Genomic DNA, 23120 nt, shown 5'->3' with positions numbered 1-23120 from the left:
GCAATCCAGAGAAGAAGATTCAAGTTTAGCCACAAACAAAGTTATTGAAAATTTACTCAACTCGGCCAAATTTCAGCACTCGAGCCTTCGTCAGGGATCAACAACAGACTTCTCTTTGACAGTAGCACGAATATAAATGCATCCAATGCAGATACAAAAGAAAGTCCCATATACTTTTATTGACTAGTTATCCTTGTGATGATATATGCAAGAATTTTGTAATTGATGAGTGGAGGAGTGGCCTAGTGGTTAGGGTGGTGGACTTTGGTCCTGGGGAACTGAGGAACTGAGTTTGATTCCCACTTCAGGCACAGGCAGTGCTTTGTGACTCTGGGCAAGTCACTTAACCCTCCATTGCCCCAGGTACAAATAAGTACCTGTATACAATATGTAACATAGTAACATAGTAAATGACGGCAGAAAAAGACCTGCATGGTCCATCCAGTCTGCCCAACAAGATAAACTCATATGTGTATACCTTACCTTGATTTGTACCTGTCTTTTTCAGGGCACAGACCGTATAAGTCTGCCCAGCAGTACTCCCCGCCTCCCAGCCACCAGTCCCGCCTCCCATCACCGGCTCTGGCACAGACCGTATAAGTCTGCCCTCCACTATCCACACCTCCCAACCACCAACCCCTCTTCCCTATGTAAGCCGCATTGAGCCTGCCATGAGTGGGAAAGCGCAGGGTACAAATGTAACAAAAACAAAACTGTTCCCATTGTTAATACTATTTGGAATTTGGGAATTCTCTTTGATACTTCCTTGTCCACAAAGCCACAAATTACTAACATTTTTAGGCAAGTATTTTTTTTTAATTTATAATTTTAATATAATTTACATACAGATGAAAAACATCCAAATGTATAGAAATAACACAATAATTATGAAGCATTAGTTCCAATTCCCAAGAAATTAACTGCCTTTCCAAATGGAACTGAGGTGCTGCCGATCTTAATACAGGGGAAACAGTGGCGGACAGAGCCGAGGCCAGGCAGGTGAGACCGGGGACTGCAGCACTGGCGGCCTGACCCCAGCGCCACGCCCCCCCCCCATCTCCATCGCCCCTGCTGGGATGTCTATGTGGCCAGTCTACTAAGAACGCTGGCTCCTCCTACATCCAAATGGCTTGTTGTTGTGCATTTTTCCATTGTACATGTTTTTTTTTTTTTTTTTCAAAAGTCCAAAAAGATAAGACACAGTGAGCACAAAAATATCTAGCAAATGACCATTTTTGAAGCAAAAATATAGACATTTTTCTGGTTCAAAAATCGCTATGTTCGGCACTTGATTTTTGCATGTTTTTAGCAAAACATCCAAAATTGGATTTAGACGTCATATCGAAAATGCCCCTCTATATTTTCTATGTATTAGTTTGTCTTGTTATGGTATAATGTATTTTATTTTTTTTTTTTCTTTTATGTATGTTAGCTTGTTCGTAACAAAGCACTTTTGGATTATGCGGGCTGTAAATATTTTAAATAAATAAATAAATCCTATACAGAACCCAAAACACTGACTTGCTTGATGGCAAACGATAAAAATTAAGCTGCCAAACTACATTTTTGCATTCAGATGCTTGAGAATCTTCACCGCCTTATGTTAACTCAGGTCTGGTGAGCTGTGAGCTAGACTTGCTGATTTGTATGTCAATTTAAAATAGAGAAGATACCTGAGTGAAATGTTAGAGGGGAAAAAAAGTGCCTGCATCCATTAAACTTAAATAGAGCAGAAGCAAATGGCCTAGAAAGTTGTTTGTTTTCATTTTTCCTGTTTACTCCCATGAAAGATAGAGCGAACACTCAAGCATTCAGTGCTAGGCATCGTGCTGCTGTAGACAGAATGAAATTTATTCCTGAATCCTGACGCCCTTGCTTGTACAAACTTGCCAGAATTTTGCTTAAAAAAATATATAAAAGTCGTGAAAAAAAGCAGCCCACAGATAATCGAGAGAATAGCAGAGGGATGCATTTCTCTAGCGGCGTGGCTTCTGTGCAGAAGTGCTCGTTCTCTTCCTGAGGACATTTACCTGCATATGTGGTAAAAGGTAAATTGTATTTGAAGTCTGCTTGTAGACCTGTGAGATTGTGGATAAAAATGGGTATTGTTTGAAAATAAAAAAGCCACCTTGAAAAGAGTGGTGGGGTTGATTGACGGATGACTGAGGCATTTTGTGGAGAAAAGAACTATCAGCTTCCACTACGATGATCCAGAAAATCTACTGGTAGAAATCGAGGGTGTGGTTTTTACCACTCTGTACAGAACTCGGCTGGCTGATGTGCTGCTCTGAACATTGCGGGCGTTAGTTATGTTTGTGTAAAACGTGAGTGTCTTTCAGCTTTGCTTTCTGTCAGCGTGCATTTACCTGGCATGGGTATGGATCTTTGAACTGCTTGACAAGACCTGTGTAGACCTTTTTTTTGAGCAGTGGCTTGAGAAGACCGCTCTCAGCTTTGTTGTCATTTAACTTGAGCAGAGGGATGTAAAGGCTGTTTCTAGACTGAACGCGCATCTTCGTGGCCTCAGCATTCTGCTTTTGATTTAAAGTGAAGCCGGATTTTTCGAGTTCCCCTCTCTCACGCATGGACTGACACCACACACAGATGTTATAAATAGCAGAATGTTGCACTGAGACCAGTGATAAAATATTTCTCTCAAAATGAATTAGGAGTGAATGTAGACAAGCCAAAATAGAATCCAGGAGCATGAGAAGATGCTGTGTTGTATCTGTGTTCGTTGGCTCTAAATCGCAACCCTGGACCTGCGGATTGACTGTGTACTACTACAGACTGGCATAAGGGTGTCAGGGGCTACACCATCCCTTCTCTGGGCACTAGAGGGTTCTCCGATAGTGCTGGTTGTTCTGTGCCGTTAGAACAGGTCAGTGATCTTTAGCATAAATGTGGGTCATTGCCAATGAGTACTTCAGCTAATGAAAGATGTAATTAGTGGGTTTTTAAAATATATATGTACATAAACAGATGCAGGGATGGCTTGGAGTAAATGAATCTTCTAATAATGCCCAACTCTCAGACTATTTTACAGCTCCTTTATACAGATTTAAAGGGTATTTTTGTATAGGATCTGTCAGACAACCGTATCACCACCATTCGGGCTATACTGTGAGCCAGGCACTTTTTATGGCGGGCAGGCATTCCTCATTGATCCTTACGTTTATTTCTTAAACTTTCCAGCCATTAACTTATTTAATCCATTATTCAAATTAACACTTAGTTTTAAATGCAGTATTTTCTTCCTTTGTTTTCTATTTTTCTATAAAACAATCAGTCCTCTCTGAGACCTCTTAATCCAACATGAACTCATGATGTTTCGCATTTGGTGCTGTATCAAGGCATGTCTCCTTAATCAAAGCTGGAAACATTTCTGTGCTCTCTCCTACAGAGAGCTCAGAAATGTTTCCAGCTGAGTAGGGGGAGAGAAAGAGACTCTGTGACTGCTTATAGTGTTGCAGGGCAGAAGGTGGCACCAATCCACAGTTTCAGTTAGCCTAGAGCTGACCCCGGGCAAACCCTCCATCAAGAAGGTATGTGAGCTCTGTCTTTTGCTTTTTGAAGTTAGAGAAAAAAGATGGTATTATTGGACAGGGAAATTCGATGAAATTGAATTAATATGTTACATCAGTTGCTGAATAGTGCTGAGAGTGAAATGAATATATTAGAAGATTATAGGATGCATATTGGTCTCGAACCAATAATGGGGTTTGATAAACACTGGACTGAAAAGTTGTGCTATTGATGGGGCTCTTTTACGAAGCCGCGTAGGCGCCTACGTGTGCCCAGCATGCGCCAATTCGGAACTACCGCCCGGCTACTGCTTGGTAATTTCATTTTTTTTTAACACGCAGCCAGTATGCACACCAGAAAATATATTTTATTTTTCCAGCGCGCAGCGCTAACCGGCCAGTAATCAGCATTGTACGCGCTGACGATTACCGCCCAGTTAACGCGTGACACCTTACTGCTATGTGAATGGGTAGCGGTAAGGTCTCAGGCCCAAAATGGATGCGCGCCAATTTTCATTTTGCCGCACATCCATTTTCGACCAAAAAAAGGGGCCTTTTTTTTTGCAGGCGTGCTGAAAAATAGACCTGCACGTGTCCAATGCATGCGTCTACAATAGCGCAGGCCATTTTGCAGTGCAAAAGGACCCCGGTGCTTTTATTGTAAGGCAATCAGTGTATTTTTAATAGTTTTATATTGTATGTTGCTATGGGCAGGTTGGATGAGCAATTCCTAAATGTAAATAAATAATAAATTGAATTTTAATTGTGTGTGTGTATATATACAGTGGTGGAAATAAGTATTTGATCCCTTGCTGATTTTGTAAGTTTGCCCACTGACAAAGACATGAGCAGCCCATAATTGAAGGGTAGGTTATTGGTAACAGTGAGAGATAGCACATCACAAATTAAATCCGGAAAATCACATTGTGGAAAGTATATGAATTTATTTGCATTCTGCAGAGGGAAATAAGTATTTAATCCCTCTGGCAAACAAGACCTAATACTTGGTGGCAAAACCCTTGTTGGCAAGCACAGCGGTCAGACGTCTTCTGTAGTTGATGATGAGGTTTGCACACATGTCAGGAGGAATTTTGGTCCACTCCTCTTTGCAGATCATCTCTAAATCATTAAGAGTTCTGGGCTGTCGCTTGGCAACTCGCAGCTTCAGCTCCCTCCATAAGTTTTCAATGGGATTAAGGTCTGGTGACTGGCTAGGCCACTCCATGACCCTAATGTGCTTCTTCCTGAGCCACTCCTTTGTTGCCTTGGCTGTATGTTTTGGGTCATTGTCGTGCTGGAAGACCCAGCCACGACCCATTTTTAAGGCCCTGGCGGAGGGAAGGAGGTTGTCACTCAGAATTGTACGGTACATGGCCCCATCCATTCTCCCATTGATGCGGTGAAGTAGTCCTGTGCCCTTAGCAGAGAAACACCCCCAAAACATAACATTTCCACCTCCATGCTTGACAGTGGGGACGGTGTTCTTTGGGTCATAGGCAGCATTTCTCTTCCTCCAAACACAGCGAGTTGAGTTCATGCCAAAGAGCTCAATTTTTGTCTCATCTGACCACAGCACCTTCTCCCAATCACTCTCGGCATCATCCAGGTGTTCACTGGCAAACTTCAGACGGGCCGTCACATGTGCCTTCCGGAGCAGGGGGACCTTGCGGGCACTGCAGGATTGCAATCCGTTATGTCGTAATGTGTTACCAATGGTTTTCGTGGTGACAGTGGTCCCAGCTGCCTTGAGATCATTGACAAGTTCCCCCCTTGTAGTTGTAGGCTGATTTCTAACCTTCCTCATGATCAAGGATACCCCACGAGGTGAGATTTTGCGTGGAGCCCCAGATCTTTGTCGATTGACAGTCATTTTGTACTTCTTCCATTTTCTTACTATGGCACCAACAGTTGTCTCCTTCTCGCCCAGCGTCTTACTGATGGTTTTGTAGCCCATTCCAGCCTTGTGCAGGTGTATGATCTTGTCCCTGACATCCTTAGACAGCTCCTTGCTCTTGGCCATTTTGTAGAGGTTAGAGTCTGACTGATTCACTGAGTCTGTAGACAGGTGTCTTTCATACAGGTGACCATTGCCGACAGCTGTCTGTCATGCAGGTAACGAGTTGATTTGGAGCATCTACCTGGTCTGTAGGGGCCATATCTCTTACTGGTTGGTGGGGGATCAAATACTTATTTCCCTCTGCAGAATGCAAATAAATTCATATACTTTCCACAATGTGATTTTCCGGATTTAATTTGTGATGTGCTATCTCTCACTGTTACCAATAACCTACCCTTCAATTATGGGCTGCTCATGTCTTTGTCAGTGGGCAAACTTACAAAATCAGCAAGGGATCAAATACTTATTTCCACCACTGTATATATATATTGGCCCAGCACTATCTTTCTGTTTCTTTTGGGATATCAGCTCACCTGGAGCAACCCTGAACAGACCTACAGGGCCCTGAGGTTTCTTGCCCTACTGTCTGAATTCCACTATGTTAGAAGTCTCCTATCTTTCCCCCTCCCAGTCTTGACCAGCTATTACATGAACAGTTCAGTGCACCCTAAGCCCGGCTATTTAGCTGGTGTTCTCATTGCAGTTCAATAGCATGATTGTGCTTGAAGGTTTTCATATTCATTTTGGCAAGCCTCTGCAGCTTTACAAACAGTGTTTGCAGTTTGGATCTGGGCTTCATGCAGCAGGTGGAAGGGAAAACACATGTGGGAGGTCATTTGTTAGATTTGGTATGAAGTTTGGATTGACTGATTTCAGGAAGACAAGTGGTACCATGGACCATAAGGTGTTATGCTTTCAGTTAGGTGTCTAGGTGGGAAAAGTGTTGCCTAATTGAGGGGCCCTTTTACTAAGGTACGGAAGAGCCTACACGCGCCCAATGTGTGCCAATTGCGAGTTACCGTCCGGCTATTGCGTGTCCCCTTCACGTGCTAGAAAATAGTTTTTATTTTCTGGCACGCAGTTGATACGCATAGATCCTTACCGCGCGGTTAACACGTGAGACCTTACCGCTAAGTCAGTGGATGGCAGTAAGGTCTCAGACCCAAAATGGACACGTGTCAATTTTCATTTTGCCATACGTCCATTTTTTTAAAAGGCATTTTTACAGGTGCGCTGAAAAATGGATCTGCGCACGTCCAAAACATGCGCTTACACTACCGCAGGCCATTTTTCAGCGCGCCTTAGTAAAAGGACCCCTGAGAGTTGTATGAGGTGAGGAGGATTTGGGAGATCACAGAGGAGATGGTGGTTGGGAGTTTGTTGCCCAGGTTAGAGGAAAATCAGTGTGTTTAGTGGTGTGGTGGAAGAATTGAATAGGGGGATGTCTGTAACGTATGAAGTTTTGGCTTCTGTTCAAGAGAATTGAGGTGCTAGGTAATCAGCACAGTTTTGTGTTGTGATATATGGCTGACTGTAAGAAGTTCAAACAAATCCGCAACCAAGCGGAGAACTTGAACGCCCCACGGGAGAAACCAGGTATAGGAGAAAGTGGGATGTTTGACCACGGAACACCAAAAATTGGATGGATTGATCTTAAAAACACTTGTTTATTGATTAAAAAAGCCTCGACACAAACGTGTTTCGGCCGTTAGGCCTGCATCAGGAGTCTACAAAACACTTCTTTCTTAGCCTGTATTATTATTATTTATCATAAAAAATTTTAGTTTAATATTTGTCTTTTAATATTTTAGATTCCTGTTTTATTTGTCATTTAGATTTATTATCTGTATAGTCAATGTTTTTTACTAATGTATACGTGTATATATGTGTTTTGTAGAGTTTGTCGAGTCTTTTTTCATCAATAAACAAGTGTTTTTAAGATCAATCCATCCAGTTTTTGGTGTTCCATGGTCAAACATCCTACTTTCTCCTATACCTGACTGTAGGAAGTTGAAATAGAGTTGTAGATGGCTTGAGAGAGCTTGGCGGAAGTTGAGGGGTGTAGATCAGCTTCATACTTGGAAAAGTCTGACTGTGAGCTACAGAACTCGATTGAGAGAGGCTAAAAGGGAGTACTTGGATACACAGATTCAGTTGTCTTTGAATAACTCAAATGCGTTATTTGCATTAGTGCGCTCTTAGGGAACAGACATTATACCTTCTGGATCAGGTTGCATGGAGTTTTTCTGAGTTTTTTTTGAGTCAAAGGTTACTAGGGTGTGGGGGCGGGCAGGTTGTTTGGGAAATGGAGCGGGGTTTGGACGATAGCTGGGGGCTATTGGCCTTTGTGGGTGGAATCAGGGGTTCTGGATGGACAGATGCTTCCCCAGGTGGGCTCACAGATATCTGCAAGATTGTACATTCCATGTAGATAACCATGTGCACTAGACCTCTGTAAATCTTCGTTGGTCCAATTAGGTGGGCATTCCATAGATGATAACATTAATGGTAGGGTAGACACATTGTTGCAGGACAAGGTTTTTTTTCATCCCTGTTGAAGACAGCAATGTTGACGCCCTTTTTAGAGAGCCAGTCATTAGATGGACACATTACTGGTGATTCTGTTGGATCACATACATCAAATGTTGGATGGTGGCCATTGAAGCATCTTGCTGTTGTTGGATGTGAACAAAGAAACAGTGGAGAGTATACGCTCAATTAAAACACAAAAAATATTTCAATTGTAGTCAATATACATTTTTTATAATAACATGAGGGATAAAAAGGCCTCAGCAGTCAAGACTGAAAGCTACAGAGTGATAAGCACTTTAAACCATGTGCAATCCTATCTTCAGTCATTTTGAATACTGTAACGTCTTGAATTTTAGGCTAAACATTGGTCAAAAACCTCCCAAATTTCAAACATCATTTTTACAGTTTCAAAATTGCCACTTCCACGTGATCTCAATACTGCCTTTGCAACCTTGTGCATGCAGTGCCAAAACAAAAGCTGTGAACTTTCACTTAGCTTCAAAAGATCCCGACGAGAACCCATTTCACCATATGACGGGCTTCGTCAGGGGAAAGACTCAATTCCATTTGTATGCTGCACAAAGTTTGCACCGCACTGCATTCCCCCGACGAAAAGCCTGCCGTATGTTGAAACGGGTTCTCATCAGGATCTCTTTTGAAGCTAAATGAAAGTTTACAGCTTTTGTTTTACAAATGTGCATAAGGGAAATTGGCATTACCACCCGGCTAGAATGTGTACCTGGCGGTAATTCTGAGTTTGGCGCACGTCGAAAACCCACGCACGTGCTGGACGGTTACCGTGCAGGTAACTTCTGAGCCCTTACTGCTAATTCAATGGGCGGCATTAAGGACTCAGACCAAATATAGAAGCACACTGGTTTTAATTTTGCTGCATGTCCATTTCCAGACCCCCCAAAAACCCCTTTTTTCCAGACGCAGTAGTCCAGCGCGCGTCCAATACACACACCCACACTACCTCAGGCTACCTTTTGGTGCGCCTTTGTAAAACGGCCCTTCAATAAACAATTGGTTGTTAGTGGTAAATTATTGCTAGTTAACAGCTCATTAGCCAATTAAGTTGTACGCACGTCGCAGGATCACGTCCAAATTTAGGTGCTCAAATCTTGACACCATATGTTGAATCTGGGGCTTAGGTTGCATTTTCTCTTTATTTTCTATGCAAACGGGGCTCGTAGAAAGAAGCTGGTGCAAATGCACATGAAAGATTCAGAATGAAAATGCACCTGTGCTTCCTTTTTCAAATTTAGCAAAAAGTCCTCAGGTGAAAAGTGCTCATGAGCTTTGTCCAAATACGAGGAAGTTTGATTAGCCGGTTAACGCATTGAAAACGTAACTCTGTTGGGTAGGACTGTGATTTAAATTGCCCGTGGAAGTGATGTTTGTTCTTAATATATCATGAGTTGCTTTGCCACTGGAACACCTGATTAACACTGTGCTGCTGACCACAAAGAAATGGGTTGGAAACTTAGAACTGGAGAGGATGAGGCCCGATAAGGACCATGTGGCCCATCTAGTCTGCTCAGTTTCGTTCTTTGACTTTTCCTTCACTTCTTTGTAACTAGGGATCCTCCTTACTTCTGTTAGACTCTGTGTCCAACAACTGGACGATCATTCCATACGTCCTCTACTGAGGCAGCTGCCCATCAAAAAGTAGGAGGTGTGACCAGTATTCTTGCCATTGCTCCCCTCTCTTTGTCGTCTTTCCTCATCTACCACCCAGGACCTCTCCTCCACCTCTCATCATCTTTATGTCCCTAATCTCTTTCTCATTTATTTTGGTGATGCACCACTGCATCTACACACAAGACGCCATTAGATTCTGTACTGCATGGTTAGCTTCGGAAACAATATTTACCATGGTTCTACCGTTCCGGTTTGACCAGGAAATGCATAGCCTTAAGAAAGCTGGAACTAGCCAGCCTGTTAAATGCCTGATATGAATGAGTGACCTTGTAGGATTAACATATTAACCCTGGGCAGGGGGGAATAACAGAGAAACAAAATCTTGTTGGGCCAGGTGCCAAGGAATTAGGCTGCTCAGGTTTATATAAAGCCCACACATGTTCAACATATGAGTGGCCCTATGAAGACAAGGTCTTGTTTTCCCTGGGATTAGTTTCCTATAGGCGTGTGTCGTGGGGGGACTGGCAAAGGGCTCACAAAGTCTGGCTAAGCTCTTCCCACCCCAAGCCTCCAGTTACTCTTCAACATCTCAATTAAGCCACTGATGCAGTTTGCACTGATTTACATTTTGATCTTTCCGTCCCTTTATTTTTCCTGTGAAGTTGCTGCTTTGTTTTTCTAAGACCCCATTGAGTTAGTACATGCTTCAAGTGACACTTTCTGCTTGCAGTGAGATTCAGATGGTATTGTGTTGGCATTGTAAGTAGTATACTTTGCTATACTTTGTATTGTTATTTGAATATTTTTACTGCTGTAATTATCTATTTCTTGTTTGATTTATTCTTACTGTGTGCCACCTTTGAGTGAATTCTTTAAAAAAGGAGGTAAATAAATCCTAATAAAATAAATTATGATTGGGAAATCTAACATGGATCTGTACTGAGACCAGTGCTTTTTTAACCCTTTCGTGTCCCTTGTTGCCATACGGTAACTGAAATAAGGAAGCATTTCTGGGCACAAAAGAGTTAACATGTTTATAAATGATCTGGAAACGGGAAAGATGAGTGAGGTGACCAAATTTGCAAATGACACAGAATTCAAAGTTGTTAAATTGCCTGCAGATTATGTGAAATTGCTGATAGACCTTGGGCGACTAAAAGACCTGGGCATTCAAATGGCAGATTAAATTTAATCTGAACAAGTGCAAAGCGATGCACATAGGGGAAGAATAACTGAAATTATAGCTAAGTGATACTAGGATCCATATTAGGAATCACCACCCAGGAAAAGAGTCTAAGCAATGTCAGTGTCAATATTGTGATTATTAATCGCAGTTTTCCATAAAAACAAGGGTTCATTGTGAAGTACAATTGGGAATAACCCTAAAGTTACACATAACACAATCTAAGCATAACAAATAATTTAAAAAACAAATAATATGGTTAATAACTTTAAAAAAATACGTTTTCACAGTTTACGAAATTCAATTCCTTAGCGTCCCTCCGGACCGACCCAGGATTGGACTGATGGGTTGTACACGCCTTCCAGCAGGAGGAGACTGAGAAACTTCTGACTAGAGAGCCAGTAAGAGCCCTGGTCATGTGACCCTAGCCTCAGTATTTTCTCAGTCTCCAGCAGGCAGGAGGTGAGCCCATTAGTTTCTCTCTCTTTCTTTACTTGGGGAAAAAAAAAAAAAGAATTGTTACCTTCTGTACCTGGGGAATCTTCAATAGTTTACGAAATTCAAATAATTTCTCTCAACAGATTGTTAGGAATACAATATCATAATGCCTTTGTATTATTCTGTGGTGGGACCACATTGAGTAATTCGTGCAATTCTAGTCATCCCATCTCCAGAAAAATGTTAAAAAATAGCGGAATTAGAAAAGGTACAAAGGGTGACCAAAATGATGATAGGGATGGAATTCCTCTCATATGAAGAAAGGCTAAAAAGGTTAGGGCTCTTCAGCTTTGAGAAGCGAAGGCTGAGAGGAGATATGATAGAGGTCTATAAAATCCTGAGTGGAGTGGAATGGGTAAACACAAATCAATTGTTTACTTTTTGAAAAACTAGAGGGCACACTATGAAGTTACATAGTAATACCGTACATTTAAAACAAATCGGAGAAAATATTTTTTTCACTCATCACCAGTGGTGTAGCTAGGTGGGGCCACAGGGGCCTGGGCCCCCCCCCCAAACTTTCATTTGGGCTCCTAGTTTTGCTAGCAGGGGTCCCCAACCCCCACCAGCTGAAGCCTTGTCCAGTGCCGGTCTCCGGCGCCGCCACATTCCCTGCCCTGCTTGCTCTTCCTGCTCACGTCCTGCATGCTCCTTTCAGTGAATTTGAGCATGCTCAGTTTCACTTAAAGAAGTGTGCAGAACATCAGGAGGAGGAAGAGAGAACAGGGCAGGGAATGCGTGGCGCTGGATAAGGCTTCAGCTGGCAGGGGTTGGGGACCCCCGCCAGCCAACGTATTTGCTGCTGTGAGGTGCAGCAGGGCGGCGGGGGAGCAGTGAGGCGATGGGGGGAGGCGGCAGCAGGGCGACAGACTAAAATGTGCCCCCCACCTCAGGCTCTGGCCTCCTCCCACTGCAAGGTCTGGCTACGCCCCTACTCAACACATCTGGAACTCATTACAAGAGGATATGGTAAAAGCAGTTAGCATAGCTGGGTTTCAAAAAGCTTTGTACAAAGTCATAGAAGAAAAATCTATAAGCTGTTATTAAGGTGGACCTGAGAAAAGCTATTGCTTATCCCTGTGAGTCAGTAGCTAGTTTGTGGGATCCTGCAAGGTATTTGTGTCCTGGATTGGCCACTGTTGGAAACAGCAGACCCAGAATGGCTGTTCTTATGTTTTTACAACCTTCAGCAGAGAAGTGTAAAACCTGAACATGTTGAATAGTAAAGGGGCTGGAGCAGCAGACTGTGAACCAGGGAAGCCAGAATTCAGATTTCAGTGATGTTCCTTGTAGTCTTGGGTAAATCACTTAACCTTCCTTTGCCTCCAGTACAAACCTAGATAATAAACCCTCTAGGAATAGATATTTCTTTATCTTCAGTTACTAGTGATAAAGTGTCAGCTGAATCCAAATAAATACTCAGCTCCTGCATAGTTTATTTACGACAAAAAAATTCTTTCTATAATTTTGAAAAATATATATTGCCCAAAAAGCATAGAAAACCATAATATGAATGACCAGTTGATCCCACTAAAAACAAACCTGTTCAAAAAGGCATACCCTACCCATCCAACCTAAATGCCGGAACTCTGCAACACAATGAAACCAAAGCACGTAATGGACATTACATAACTCTTCCGCTCTACAATTCCCTAAAGTGTCTGTTCCACATGAACCTTATCCTACCACAACATCACTTTGTATTTGTTTATACCGGAGTTGGCGAACGCCCCTCCGGTACTATGTAAGCCACATTGAGCCTGCAAATAGCTGGGGAAATGTGGGATACAAATGTAACAAATAAATAAATAAATTCATATGATATGCTGTGAGTGTGGGTGCTGTGTATCTCAGTAGGGGAGGGCAAGACACCTTAAAATTGAATTTAGCAAGTAGAATGTTGTTAGGTAATAACATTAATGTATTGTTCATTTAATCATGGATTGATAATGCCTTTGCCATTTTTGGGACACAGACTGTAGAATGTCTGGCACTGGTCATACTTCCCAACTACCGGACTTGCTGTCGAAGCCCAATCCAGACCATCCTGATCTGTCTTGCCATGTATGGGACACAGACTGTTGAGCAGACAGGATAGACCGTGCAGATCTTTATCTGCCGTCATCTTCTATGTTACTAATCATAGATGTATCAAGTTAATCCAATAAAAGAATCTCATCTGCAATAGGTTTGATGTTCATTTCTATAGAACCTTTGTTTGAAAGAGTACTTATCTCACTGTAGCAAGTTAAGTGAAAATAAGATGTGAATAAGGTTGGGGGATACGGCATAATTGCCTCCTTCATGTTATACTTTACACATGAGAAAACGACACCACTTTATATGAGAAATGAAATGCCTGTGATTATGATCTTCTTTGTTTCATTATCTTGTCACAGTTTTAAATGAGAAACAGATGGGCTTTGATATAAATCTCTAGGAATGGAGGAAACATGGCTTAATCCATGCCTTTGTAGTATTCACTTCCACTGCATCTATAGAGGTGCTTCTTAACCCAGTCTGTGAGGCACACCCAGCCAGTCAGGTTTTCAGGATAACCATCGTGCATATGCAGGAGAGAGATCTCATTGTGGTTATCCTGAAATCCTGACTGGCTGGATGTGCCCTGCTGACTGGGTTGAGAACAGCTTCTCTGTAGGATGTTGCACTTACGTGGGGGTTTAGCCAGAATGTTCCTGTATGTATTCCTTCATTGTGGAATAGTTATTGCCTTGAACAATGTGATCCAAGGTCTTCTCTGTGTTCTCTTGCACTTGTTTAAGCAATGTTTACCTTGATACTAATATCTAATGTGTTTGCTCTTCAAATTTATGAAAAAGTGGTGCTCTTCCAGTGCCACTTAAAATCTCTTTCAGACATGCCAGCTCAGATGTATTTGTGTAACGCTGGTTCTGGCTTAAGACTAGGAATCTTGTTCCATGCATGCTTCTTCTTACATTGATGAAACTAGTGGAAGTAAAATTTGTGCCTTGCTAGGATGGTTCTTGTTACAATAGATAGGGTATCTGTTGTAAAACCGCAGTTTGGGATGTAATGCATTACATTATTAGATAGTTTAAGTACATTTAGCCAAAATCTGTTGAACTCCAGAGTGAGTTATGGGGTCCAGTTTTAGCTCGCTGTTTACAGAGCTGAATCCCACTGATAACCTCAAACACCTAACTTAGATCGAACTATCTTCTGGTGCTACTGGATTGCTCAAATCTTTGGCAACCTTTCAGGGAACTGCCATAAGTAGAAAATTCAAGTTAATATCTTAAGCATGCTTCCTGCTGCTGAACCTGGTTATGACTGGAGAGCATCTTCAAAGCACCAAGAATAGAGGGAGTCTTGGACATCTACCTCCTACATCACCTAGCCAGAGCCTAGTACAGAAGTGTTCCCAGGGCATATATATATATTTTTTTTTGTTACATTTGTACCCCGCGCTTTCCCACTCATGGCAGGCTCAATGCGGCAGGCAATGGAGGGTTAAGTGACTTGCCCAGAGTCACAAGGAGCTGCCTGTGCCGGGAATCGAACTCAGTTCCTCAGTTCCCCAGGACCAAAGTCCACCACCCTAACCACTAGGCCACTCCTCCACTGATGGACACCTGTGAAGAAACTGTGTTTTAAGCCTGTAAAATGTAGTGGATATTTTTCTGAAGTGTATTTCTCCTATTTGGCCAGCAGTAGTGTTTCTTTGACACTAGCAAGAAGCAGTATATATTTGAAATCTTGGTGACTGGGCCAAGGAGCTCATCTCATTTGGTCTTTTACTGGTTTTGAGTTCAGTTTCAGCCCGGGAGAACAGAGAAAGAGAGCTCTTTGTTGAAGCCCTGTAATAAAAACGGTTATATTTGATAACTGGTGAACAGTTATATATGTCCACTGTTCCAAGTTATGAGAATAAACACGTTTGCTTGTTCTACCTATCTGGACTGATAAAGAATCCTGGTGGTTTGTGCATTGGGTCTGTGAGTACTTTCTGGGAACTGTGGAACCACTGGGAATGTGGCCCCAGTAACCTAGAAATCACTGTGGATAATTTGAAAGTGGGAGACTCGCCCAGAGGCAGTTGCGACCAAGTCGGTGGGAGGAGGGTGCTAGTGTAGAGCACAAGTGGCATGTGCAGGCAGACCTGAGCTGTGCTGGGGATAGACCCTCTAAGTGGTTGTGGGGTAAACCCAGGCGGGCGGCTAGGCATTTCTTGACAACACCTCAAGGTCAGATCCCATGACAGGTTCTGCATATTGTGAGCAGATTCTTCTGCAGAGTCATGGAGCTGTTCACAGGCCTGAAGAAATGTCTCTAAATGGGTTGTTTTGTGCATACTGTGACAGGAATGAACCTCACTCCCATGCCAGGGTATATAATCAAGGTTTTCTGCTAATGATATCTCAACACTTGCGTTTTTCCAAAGTGAGCCTCCTTCTGCAGTTCATCAGGTGTAATATGCACATGCAAAATATCAGGATGAGCTTGGAAATTCTTAGGAGAGACAGTTTCTCCTCCTTGATATTTATTTATTTATTTTTGTACCCCTGCACTTTCCCACTCATGGCAGGCTCAATGCGGCTTACATGGGGCAATGGAGGGTTAAGTGACTTGCCCAGAGTCACAAGGAGCTGCCTGTGCCTGAAGTGGGAATCGAACGCAGTTCTCCAGGACCATGTGGAGGTCAGCCCTTGCAGATCACCAATGTGGCCGCACAGGCTTCTGCTTCTGTGAGTCTGACGTCCTGCACATACGTGCAGGACGTCAGACTCACAGAAACAGAAGCCTGCGCAGCCTTCTACATGGAATGTTGCTAGTGGAATAGTAACATTCCAGAATCTCCAATAGTAGCAACATTCCATGTAGAATCTCCAATAGTATCTATTTTATTTTTGTTACATTTGTACCCCGCGCTTTCCCACTCATGGCAGGCTCAATGCGGCTTACGTGGGGCAATGGAGGGTTAAGTGACTTGCCCAGAGTCACAAGGAGCTGCCTGTGCCTGAAGTGGGAATCGAAGTCAGTTGCTCAGTTCCCCAGGACCAAAGTCCACCACCCTAACCACTAGGCCACTCCTCCACTGTTGCTACTATTTGAGATTCTACATGGAATGTTGCTATTCCACTAGCAACATTCCATGTAGAAGTCGGCCCTTGCAGATCACCAATGTGGCCGCGCAGGCTTCTGCTTCTGTGAGTCTGACGTCCTGCACGTACGTGCAGGACGTCAGACTCACAGAAACAGAAGCCTGCGCAGCCTTCTACATGGAATGTTGCTAGTGGAATAGTAACATTCCAGAATCTCCAATAGTAGCAACATTCCATGTAGAATCTCCAATAGTATCTATTTTATTTTTGTTACATTTGTACCCCGCGCTTTCCCACTCATGGCAGGCTCAATGCGGCTTACGTGGGGCAATGGAGGGTTAAGTGACTTGCCCAGAGTCACAAGGAGCTGCCTGTGCCTGAAGTGGGAATCAAAGTCAGTTGCTCAGTTCCCCAGGACCAAAGTCCACCACCCTAACCACTAGGCCACTCCTCCACTTAAGTGAACAGGGCTCTTGTTTTGGCTCTGTTCCTTTAGTATGTTTCCTTCTATCTCCCTCTTGCTCTTTCTCTTGTCAGATCTCCTTGTGAAAACCTGCTCTGACAATGATCAGGACGTTGTACCCCATAAGGGGTTGGCTGATAGTGCGTTACTTTCCTCTCCTCCCCCTCCCTCCAATAAAAGACCAACCTTTGCTCATAGCCCAGACCCCTATACTTGGCTCTAGAGCCAAACAGCAAGTGGAGGAGAACAATCTTGAAACTCCCTATTGACCTTGGCAAATAAGGCCAGTAAGATAGAAAAGTAGCTGTATACTTTCCACTTGCACGAGGATAAGTGCAAAGTTTTCTCTGATTTGAAGTGGAACTTACATGTGCTTTCACTTGCATGTCAGGCGTGTGGCTAGACATCTAGTCTTTTGGGGGAGGGGGAGGCTGAGCACAAATGGTGGCATACAATTTTTCCTTTCCCCCACTGTTTGCTCCCTCTCCACATATACCTGAGCTGGCAGGGGTCCTCAAGCCCCAACAGCGGAAGCACTCCTCCCCCCCCTGCTGCCATTCCGAATCCCTCCCCCCCAGCACATGCTTGGTTTCTGAGAAACTGAGCATGTGCAGAGGGTAGGCCCCTCTCACACATTCTAAGTTTCACAGATGCCAAGCACGTGCAGAGGAGGGAGGCTGGGCATGGCGACAGTGGCCATCGCCACCCAGGGATCACACAGGCCACAGGTGAAGGAATGCTTTCGTGAGAGGCAAGCCTAAAAGGAGAAAAGTCAGGTGTCCCCACCACTAGGAAGAAATCTGAGCACATCTTCTTACACCCTGCACTGTGCCTCCCCTGCCATATCCTTTTCCCTGCATCTATAACTACATGCGCAACGAAACCTGCGTCATACTTTTAGCCACTGAGCAGAGAGTAATATTCAGCCCAGAGTTTACCCATATTGCTTTCACTCTGTCCGTATCGTTGTAATATCATTTTATGCTGCTTTTTTTCATCTGTAAAGCAAAATCTCATTCTTTGGCCTTCAGTCTCTCTTTGCGATATATAAATCTCAGGAATAGCTTGAAAAGATGAAAAGAAATGGTGGAGGGGGGAGATCCTCTTTCAAGTTGCAAGAGACTTTTTTACTTTGCGTATTCAGAAAGGGCTTTGACACACCCAAACAGGCCTCAGACCTGAGAAGCAGGCCCTGGCTACTGCCTTGGAGCTGCATGGTGGCTCTGGGAACTGTGTAGTCACTATTGACCCTTTAGTGCTTCCTAATCCTGGAGCTTCAGCTGCTGGGAATGAATCATGATGAGTCAGGGAAGCAGTGACAGGAAGGTGTTCCACCAGGTCAACAGAAGCACTCCTACATTACTGATTCCTAAGGGTGCTAACTAGATCCAGATTTGCCCGATGGGGTTGATCCAGTCCTGGCCTTACCCCATTGCATGCAGGGACTTGTGGTTCTGCTTTCCCCATGGGATTCCCCAAGAAAAGCAAGGCTACAAGTCCCTGCATGCATTGGGGTAATCCCAGGACTGGATCAACCCTGTTGGGCAAATCTGGATCTAGTTGACAACCCTACTCATTCTTCTATACTTATCTGAAGATCAAGCGCATAATTTATGCGTTTGCATGTATTTAATTTGCTAGGAAATTCCCTTAGTTTAAATAATCTGCTCTCCTTCCCAAAGAGTTTCTTAAACAGCAGTAGTCAGCCAGGTGTAAACATTTGGTGACAGTAACAGTTCAGTGATAGAGCCCTTTAAATCAGTAAAACTACCATTGTACGTTATGTAATGGAAAATAGGTGGCAGTGTCCCTGCCCTAGTGAGCGTGACGGAAGGTTAAGTAGGCTTATGGACACAGAAATGGTAAATAGTGAGAGGTGGGCTTAGAGTCAACCGTGCATTCCAGTCCTCAGACTACACAACTAGCTCTGACCCGTCTAGGACAGAGGTTCCAAACCTTCCTGGTTGTTTAGATCCCTAATTAACCTCCAAAAAGTTGAAGGACTTCCCCGTTCATCCCCACCACTCTCCCCAGACCCCCCCCCCCAATGCCAAACCTTTCCCCATTAGTCTTCTTTATACCCCTTCTCCTTTCACCAGTCCTCACCAGTCCCCACCAGTCTCTTTCTTCCCCTTTCTTCCAGTCCCCAGCAGTCTGTCTGTCTCCCCCTCTCCAGTCTCTCTCTCTCTGTCCTTCCAGCTAGTCCCCACCATTAGAGTCTCTCCTTCTCTTCATCTACCCTCCAGTACCCATGTTTTCAGGCCATGCAAGCTGATTCTGGTTCTGGTTCTCTTGATTCTGGCCTCCATGGCTGCCTCCGATCACATACCCACCTCTCCCACTGTTGGCTGTGCCCCCATGACCACTCCTGCTTCTGGCCTAGGCAGCTACCTCGAAGCCTACCCCACTGCTCTCAGCTACTGATACTTCTGCCGCCATCTCCACAGCCACTGCTGATCCCACCTCTACAGCAGCCTTCGTATTCTGCTCACACAGATTAAAGAAACATAAGACTTTTTTCCTCTTCACTGTGTCCTTTGGAACCCCGGGGCCCATGAATCACAGTTTAGGAACCACTGGTCTCAGAATTATCACCAATTCTTTTCTTTTTTTTTTAACACAGTTGTGGTTTCAGCCAGGATTCTAAATGACACAGCTCATGTATTTCTCTTCTTTCTGCAGGAAATTCCAGAAAGTCTAACTCTAGATGCCTTACTGGAAATGAATGAGTCAAAGGTGAAAGAAACCATGAAGCGATGTGGTGCCAGTAAAGAGGCCTGCTCTAGGCTTAATGGTGCCCTCACCTGCTTAAGGAAGGTGGTGAGATCAGGTAGGCCTGTGCAGAATCCTGTTACTGTAGTTAATTACTTTTTCCTAGTATTTAACTAAGTGTTTAACTACTTATTGACTATACTAACAGTGTTACTGTAGTTAATTACTTTGCAATGGTAATCCTGCAGTGAGGACTGCAATGTGCATTACTGTCTCCACTCCCCTAAATCCAGCATTGTTTGTATCTCACCCCCAGTCTAGTCATCTCTGACTCCCTGCAAGTACCTGCCCTCCAAACCTGCCTTGTTCGCCAGCAGTGGCAGTGCTCCAGTCACGCTGCGTCTGGCTGACCCGCAGTTCCTTTTCCCTGCCAGATCCCACCCACCAAAAACAGGAAGTTGCATCAGAAGGGTGGGATCTGGAAGAGGAAAGGTACCGCAGGTCGGTTGGAGACAGCCTGAGTGGAGCTGCGACAAGGCCTTGCTGTTCCAACTGTGGAGAACAGGAGAAGCAGCAGTAAGTAAGAACAACTGAAGGGCTAAACGTGTAGTGGGGAATGGGTGGGAAAGGTAGTTTTTCTGCAGGCGGTGGCAGAGTTAGCCCAACTCCTTTTGTGGTGGCTACTGCTCTGGCTGGCCCCTGCTTTTCTCTGTTCGAGATTTTGAAGGGATAAGAAGAGAAAGATGGCAGAAAAAGTAGCCAGAGAGAGAGAGCGAAGGAAAAGAAAGAAAAAGAGTCTGAGGAGACAAAAGTAAATGAAAAAAAGAAACTACTTCAAGAAAGTAGAAATTTGAAATAGAGTAAAAGGAGAAAAATCAAGCCAAGGACACAAATGTTATTAAAATTTTCTGATCATAGATTTGCCACATCTCAAAATTCTATGGGTAAATGGAAACTAGTTTAGCAGTCTCAATATTCAACACCATCACAGTGTATTTTTTTCTGTTTATAACAATGTATAATAATAGTCTTGAATTAAAATTGTTAGAACTTTTTTTTTATCTTGGAAATTATGCCAGAAATAGTCATTGTTATTGGCAGGCCAGTTAAACACATAGAGCTGAAATCTAAGATAATGCTGCCATAGGGCTATTAATCCAGAAAGAATGGGAAGTTTTTCATTTTCCCAATGTAAAATCTTTTCCCGCCTATATCAAAAACAATTACATTAAGAGGGGCATTTTTGATAACACTTCCAAATCAGATTTTGGACATTTTACAAGAAAACGTTCAAAAATCCAGTGCCAAACATGCTAATTTTTGAACCAGAAAAACGTCTTATCTTTTTTGTTTCAAAATCATCCCATTTTAGATATTTTTGTGCTCAGTGCGTCTTTCTTTAGGGGCCATTTTCAAACAAAAAAACAAACAAGGGAAAAACGCACTAAAACAAGCCATTGGGATGTCTGGGGGCCAGCAGCCTTACTAGACTGGCCACTACAGACATCAGAGAAGTGGGGCAGCCTAGGAGGCATTGCAGTGAACTTCATATAAAAATTCTCAGGTACACATCACATCATGGCCACCTTATATTGTATTGTGAGTCCTCCAGAAATAGCAAAAAATGTACTGTACCCAGCTACACACCATTACAATAGCCCTTATGCATGCAGGTGTCACCTATATTTATTTATTTTTATTTATTTATTTATTACATTTGTACCCCGCGCTTTCCCGCTCATGGCAGGTTCAATGCGGCTTACATAGTAGATAGGATTTCAGTGTATTGCGGAGAGAAGTACAAGCTGTAGTAAAGCTGTAGTAATGTAGCAGATAGAATAATTATTTGCTATCAAAAGAGAAGGGGTAGTGTAGGTGGGAGAGTTAGGGTGGGGATGATTTGTGTTAGTTGGGAGATTTGGTGTAGGAGAGTAGAGGGGAGGAGTTGTGGGAAGATTGGTGGGAGGGTGTGGGAGGGGGTCTAGCTCATTGTCATTAACGCTTGGTTGGTTGAACGCTTGGTTGGTTGTTGTGTGGATGAGTACATAGGTTTAAGTTGGATCATTTGGGTAAGCTTGTTTGAAAAGGTGGGTTTTCAGCAGTTTCCGAAAGGTTAGGTGATCGTTGATTGCTCGAATAGATCTTGGTAGGGCGTTCTAGAGTTGGCTGCCTATGACAGAGAAGTTGGATGCATAGTAGGTTTTGTACCTGAGTCCCTTGCAGTTGGGAAGGTGCAAGTTGAGATAGGTTCATGAGGATTTTGATCCGTTTCTGGGTGGAAGGTCAATTAGTTTGTCCATGTAGCTTGGTGATCCTCCGTGGATAATCTTGTGAATCAGTGTGTGTACTTTGAAGTTTATTCGTTCTTTATGTGGGTTCAGTAGGCATTTTGTGGGTTTTGGGGCACTCACACTTTCCACCATAAGTGTAACAGAGTGGGATATGGTACTAAGTCCCCTTCTCCATGGTCCACTGCATCGACCACTAGGCTACGCCAGGGGCCTGCTTGCTGCTGTAAGAGGAGTGGCCATTATATCTGCAGCTGTCATAGAACCTGGTATGTACTGTCACTTTCACCTCTTTGGGGGGGGGGGGGGGTCACTGACCACTTGGGGATTAAAGGGGGGAGTCATGCCTTTATTCCTCTATCTGATCAGTTTGAGCACCTTTTTGGCACTTAGTCATTATCAAAACAGGTCTAGCCAAAAACATCTTATTTTTTGCTCTGGACGTTTTTACAGTGTTCCTTTATTGCCAAAGAATGACCAAATTGTAAGCCTGCCTTAGTCTCGCCTAAAACACGCCTCGAACACGACCCCTTAAGATTTTGATGAACTGTATAAAAAAAAGTCTTAAAATGAGTTTTGAAATAGCGCTTTGGGTGTTTTTTTTGCGAAAAAAAAATCTACCACTGTGTGCTGTTTTTTTTAGCCGTTTTTCTGTACCCCCTCAATTGTTTTGGAACGCCAACAGTTTGTGGGTAACTTTAACGAGCCATTAAAGTTATGGAAGGAAAAATCCTCAGAACCCTGTCTGCAGTTTACTTTTCAACTACCAAACCTTCAAGGACAGTTAGTCACCTCATTGGCTGAAAAAAACCTTCCATAACTTTAGTGGTTTCTGAAAGATACCCACAAACTGTTTGTGATCTGTTCCAAAACAGTTTAATGTCTGTTTTTGACAGAAGCAGGATAAGATTTTACTTTGGGTTGATATGCACTTGTTCCATAGTCCTTTGTATGTATATATTTAAATATTATTTAGATGATTTTCTGTGTTCAGCATCTGAACCTTAACATCAATTTTGCTGCCTTTGGAAGGAGTCATGTGCTTATGATAAACTTTGTTTATATGATTGGATAAAACTGCTGCATTCATGTCACGTTCAAAAGTAAAGGAAAAACAATTAGTTACTCGAAACCGGTAACTGTAACCAGTAATTAACTACTGTCCTGGATAGGTAATTTAATTACTGCAACTAATTACTTTAAGCAGAGCTAAGAAGTAAAAGTAGCTGCATTTCTGGTCGTACGAAAATATTTGAAAATATTTCCTCAGAGGGTTACCCGGTGGTAATTGGAGA

At 43.2% G+C, this 23120-nt stretch overlaps 1 protein-coding gene across 6 annotated transcripts in view; it reads left to right on the top strand.

The window, feature by feature from the left end:
- The window catches only part of KSR1 (kinase suppressor of ras 1), a 257289-nt gene that overhangs the window by 139799 nt on the left and 94370 nt on the right, over positions 1–23120 (top strand). For 5 of the 6 annotated variants that reach the window (XM_030186220.1, XM_030186219.1, XM_030186215.1 and 2 more), the window contains exon 3: positions 19508–19655. In XM_030186220.1, coding sequence (XP_030042080.1) covers positions 19508–19655 — 148 coding nt within the window. Of the gene's footprint in view, positions 1–2812; positions 2882–19507; positions 19656–23120 lie in introns of those variants that run through there. The other variant, XM_030186221.1, reaches the window with a different exon arrangement.

This window comes from Microcaecilia unicolor, chromosome 13, assembly GCF_901765095.1.
Source record: "Microcaecilia unicolor chromosome 13, aMicUni1.1, whole genome shotgun sequence".
Lineage (NCBI taxonomy): Eukaryota > Metazoa > Chordata > Amphibia > Gymnophiona > Siphonopidae > Microcaecilia > Microcaecilia unicolor.
The sequence above is the reverse complement of the archived record's forward strand: the minus strand, read 5'-3'. Positions and strand labels throughout refer to the sequence as shown.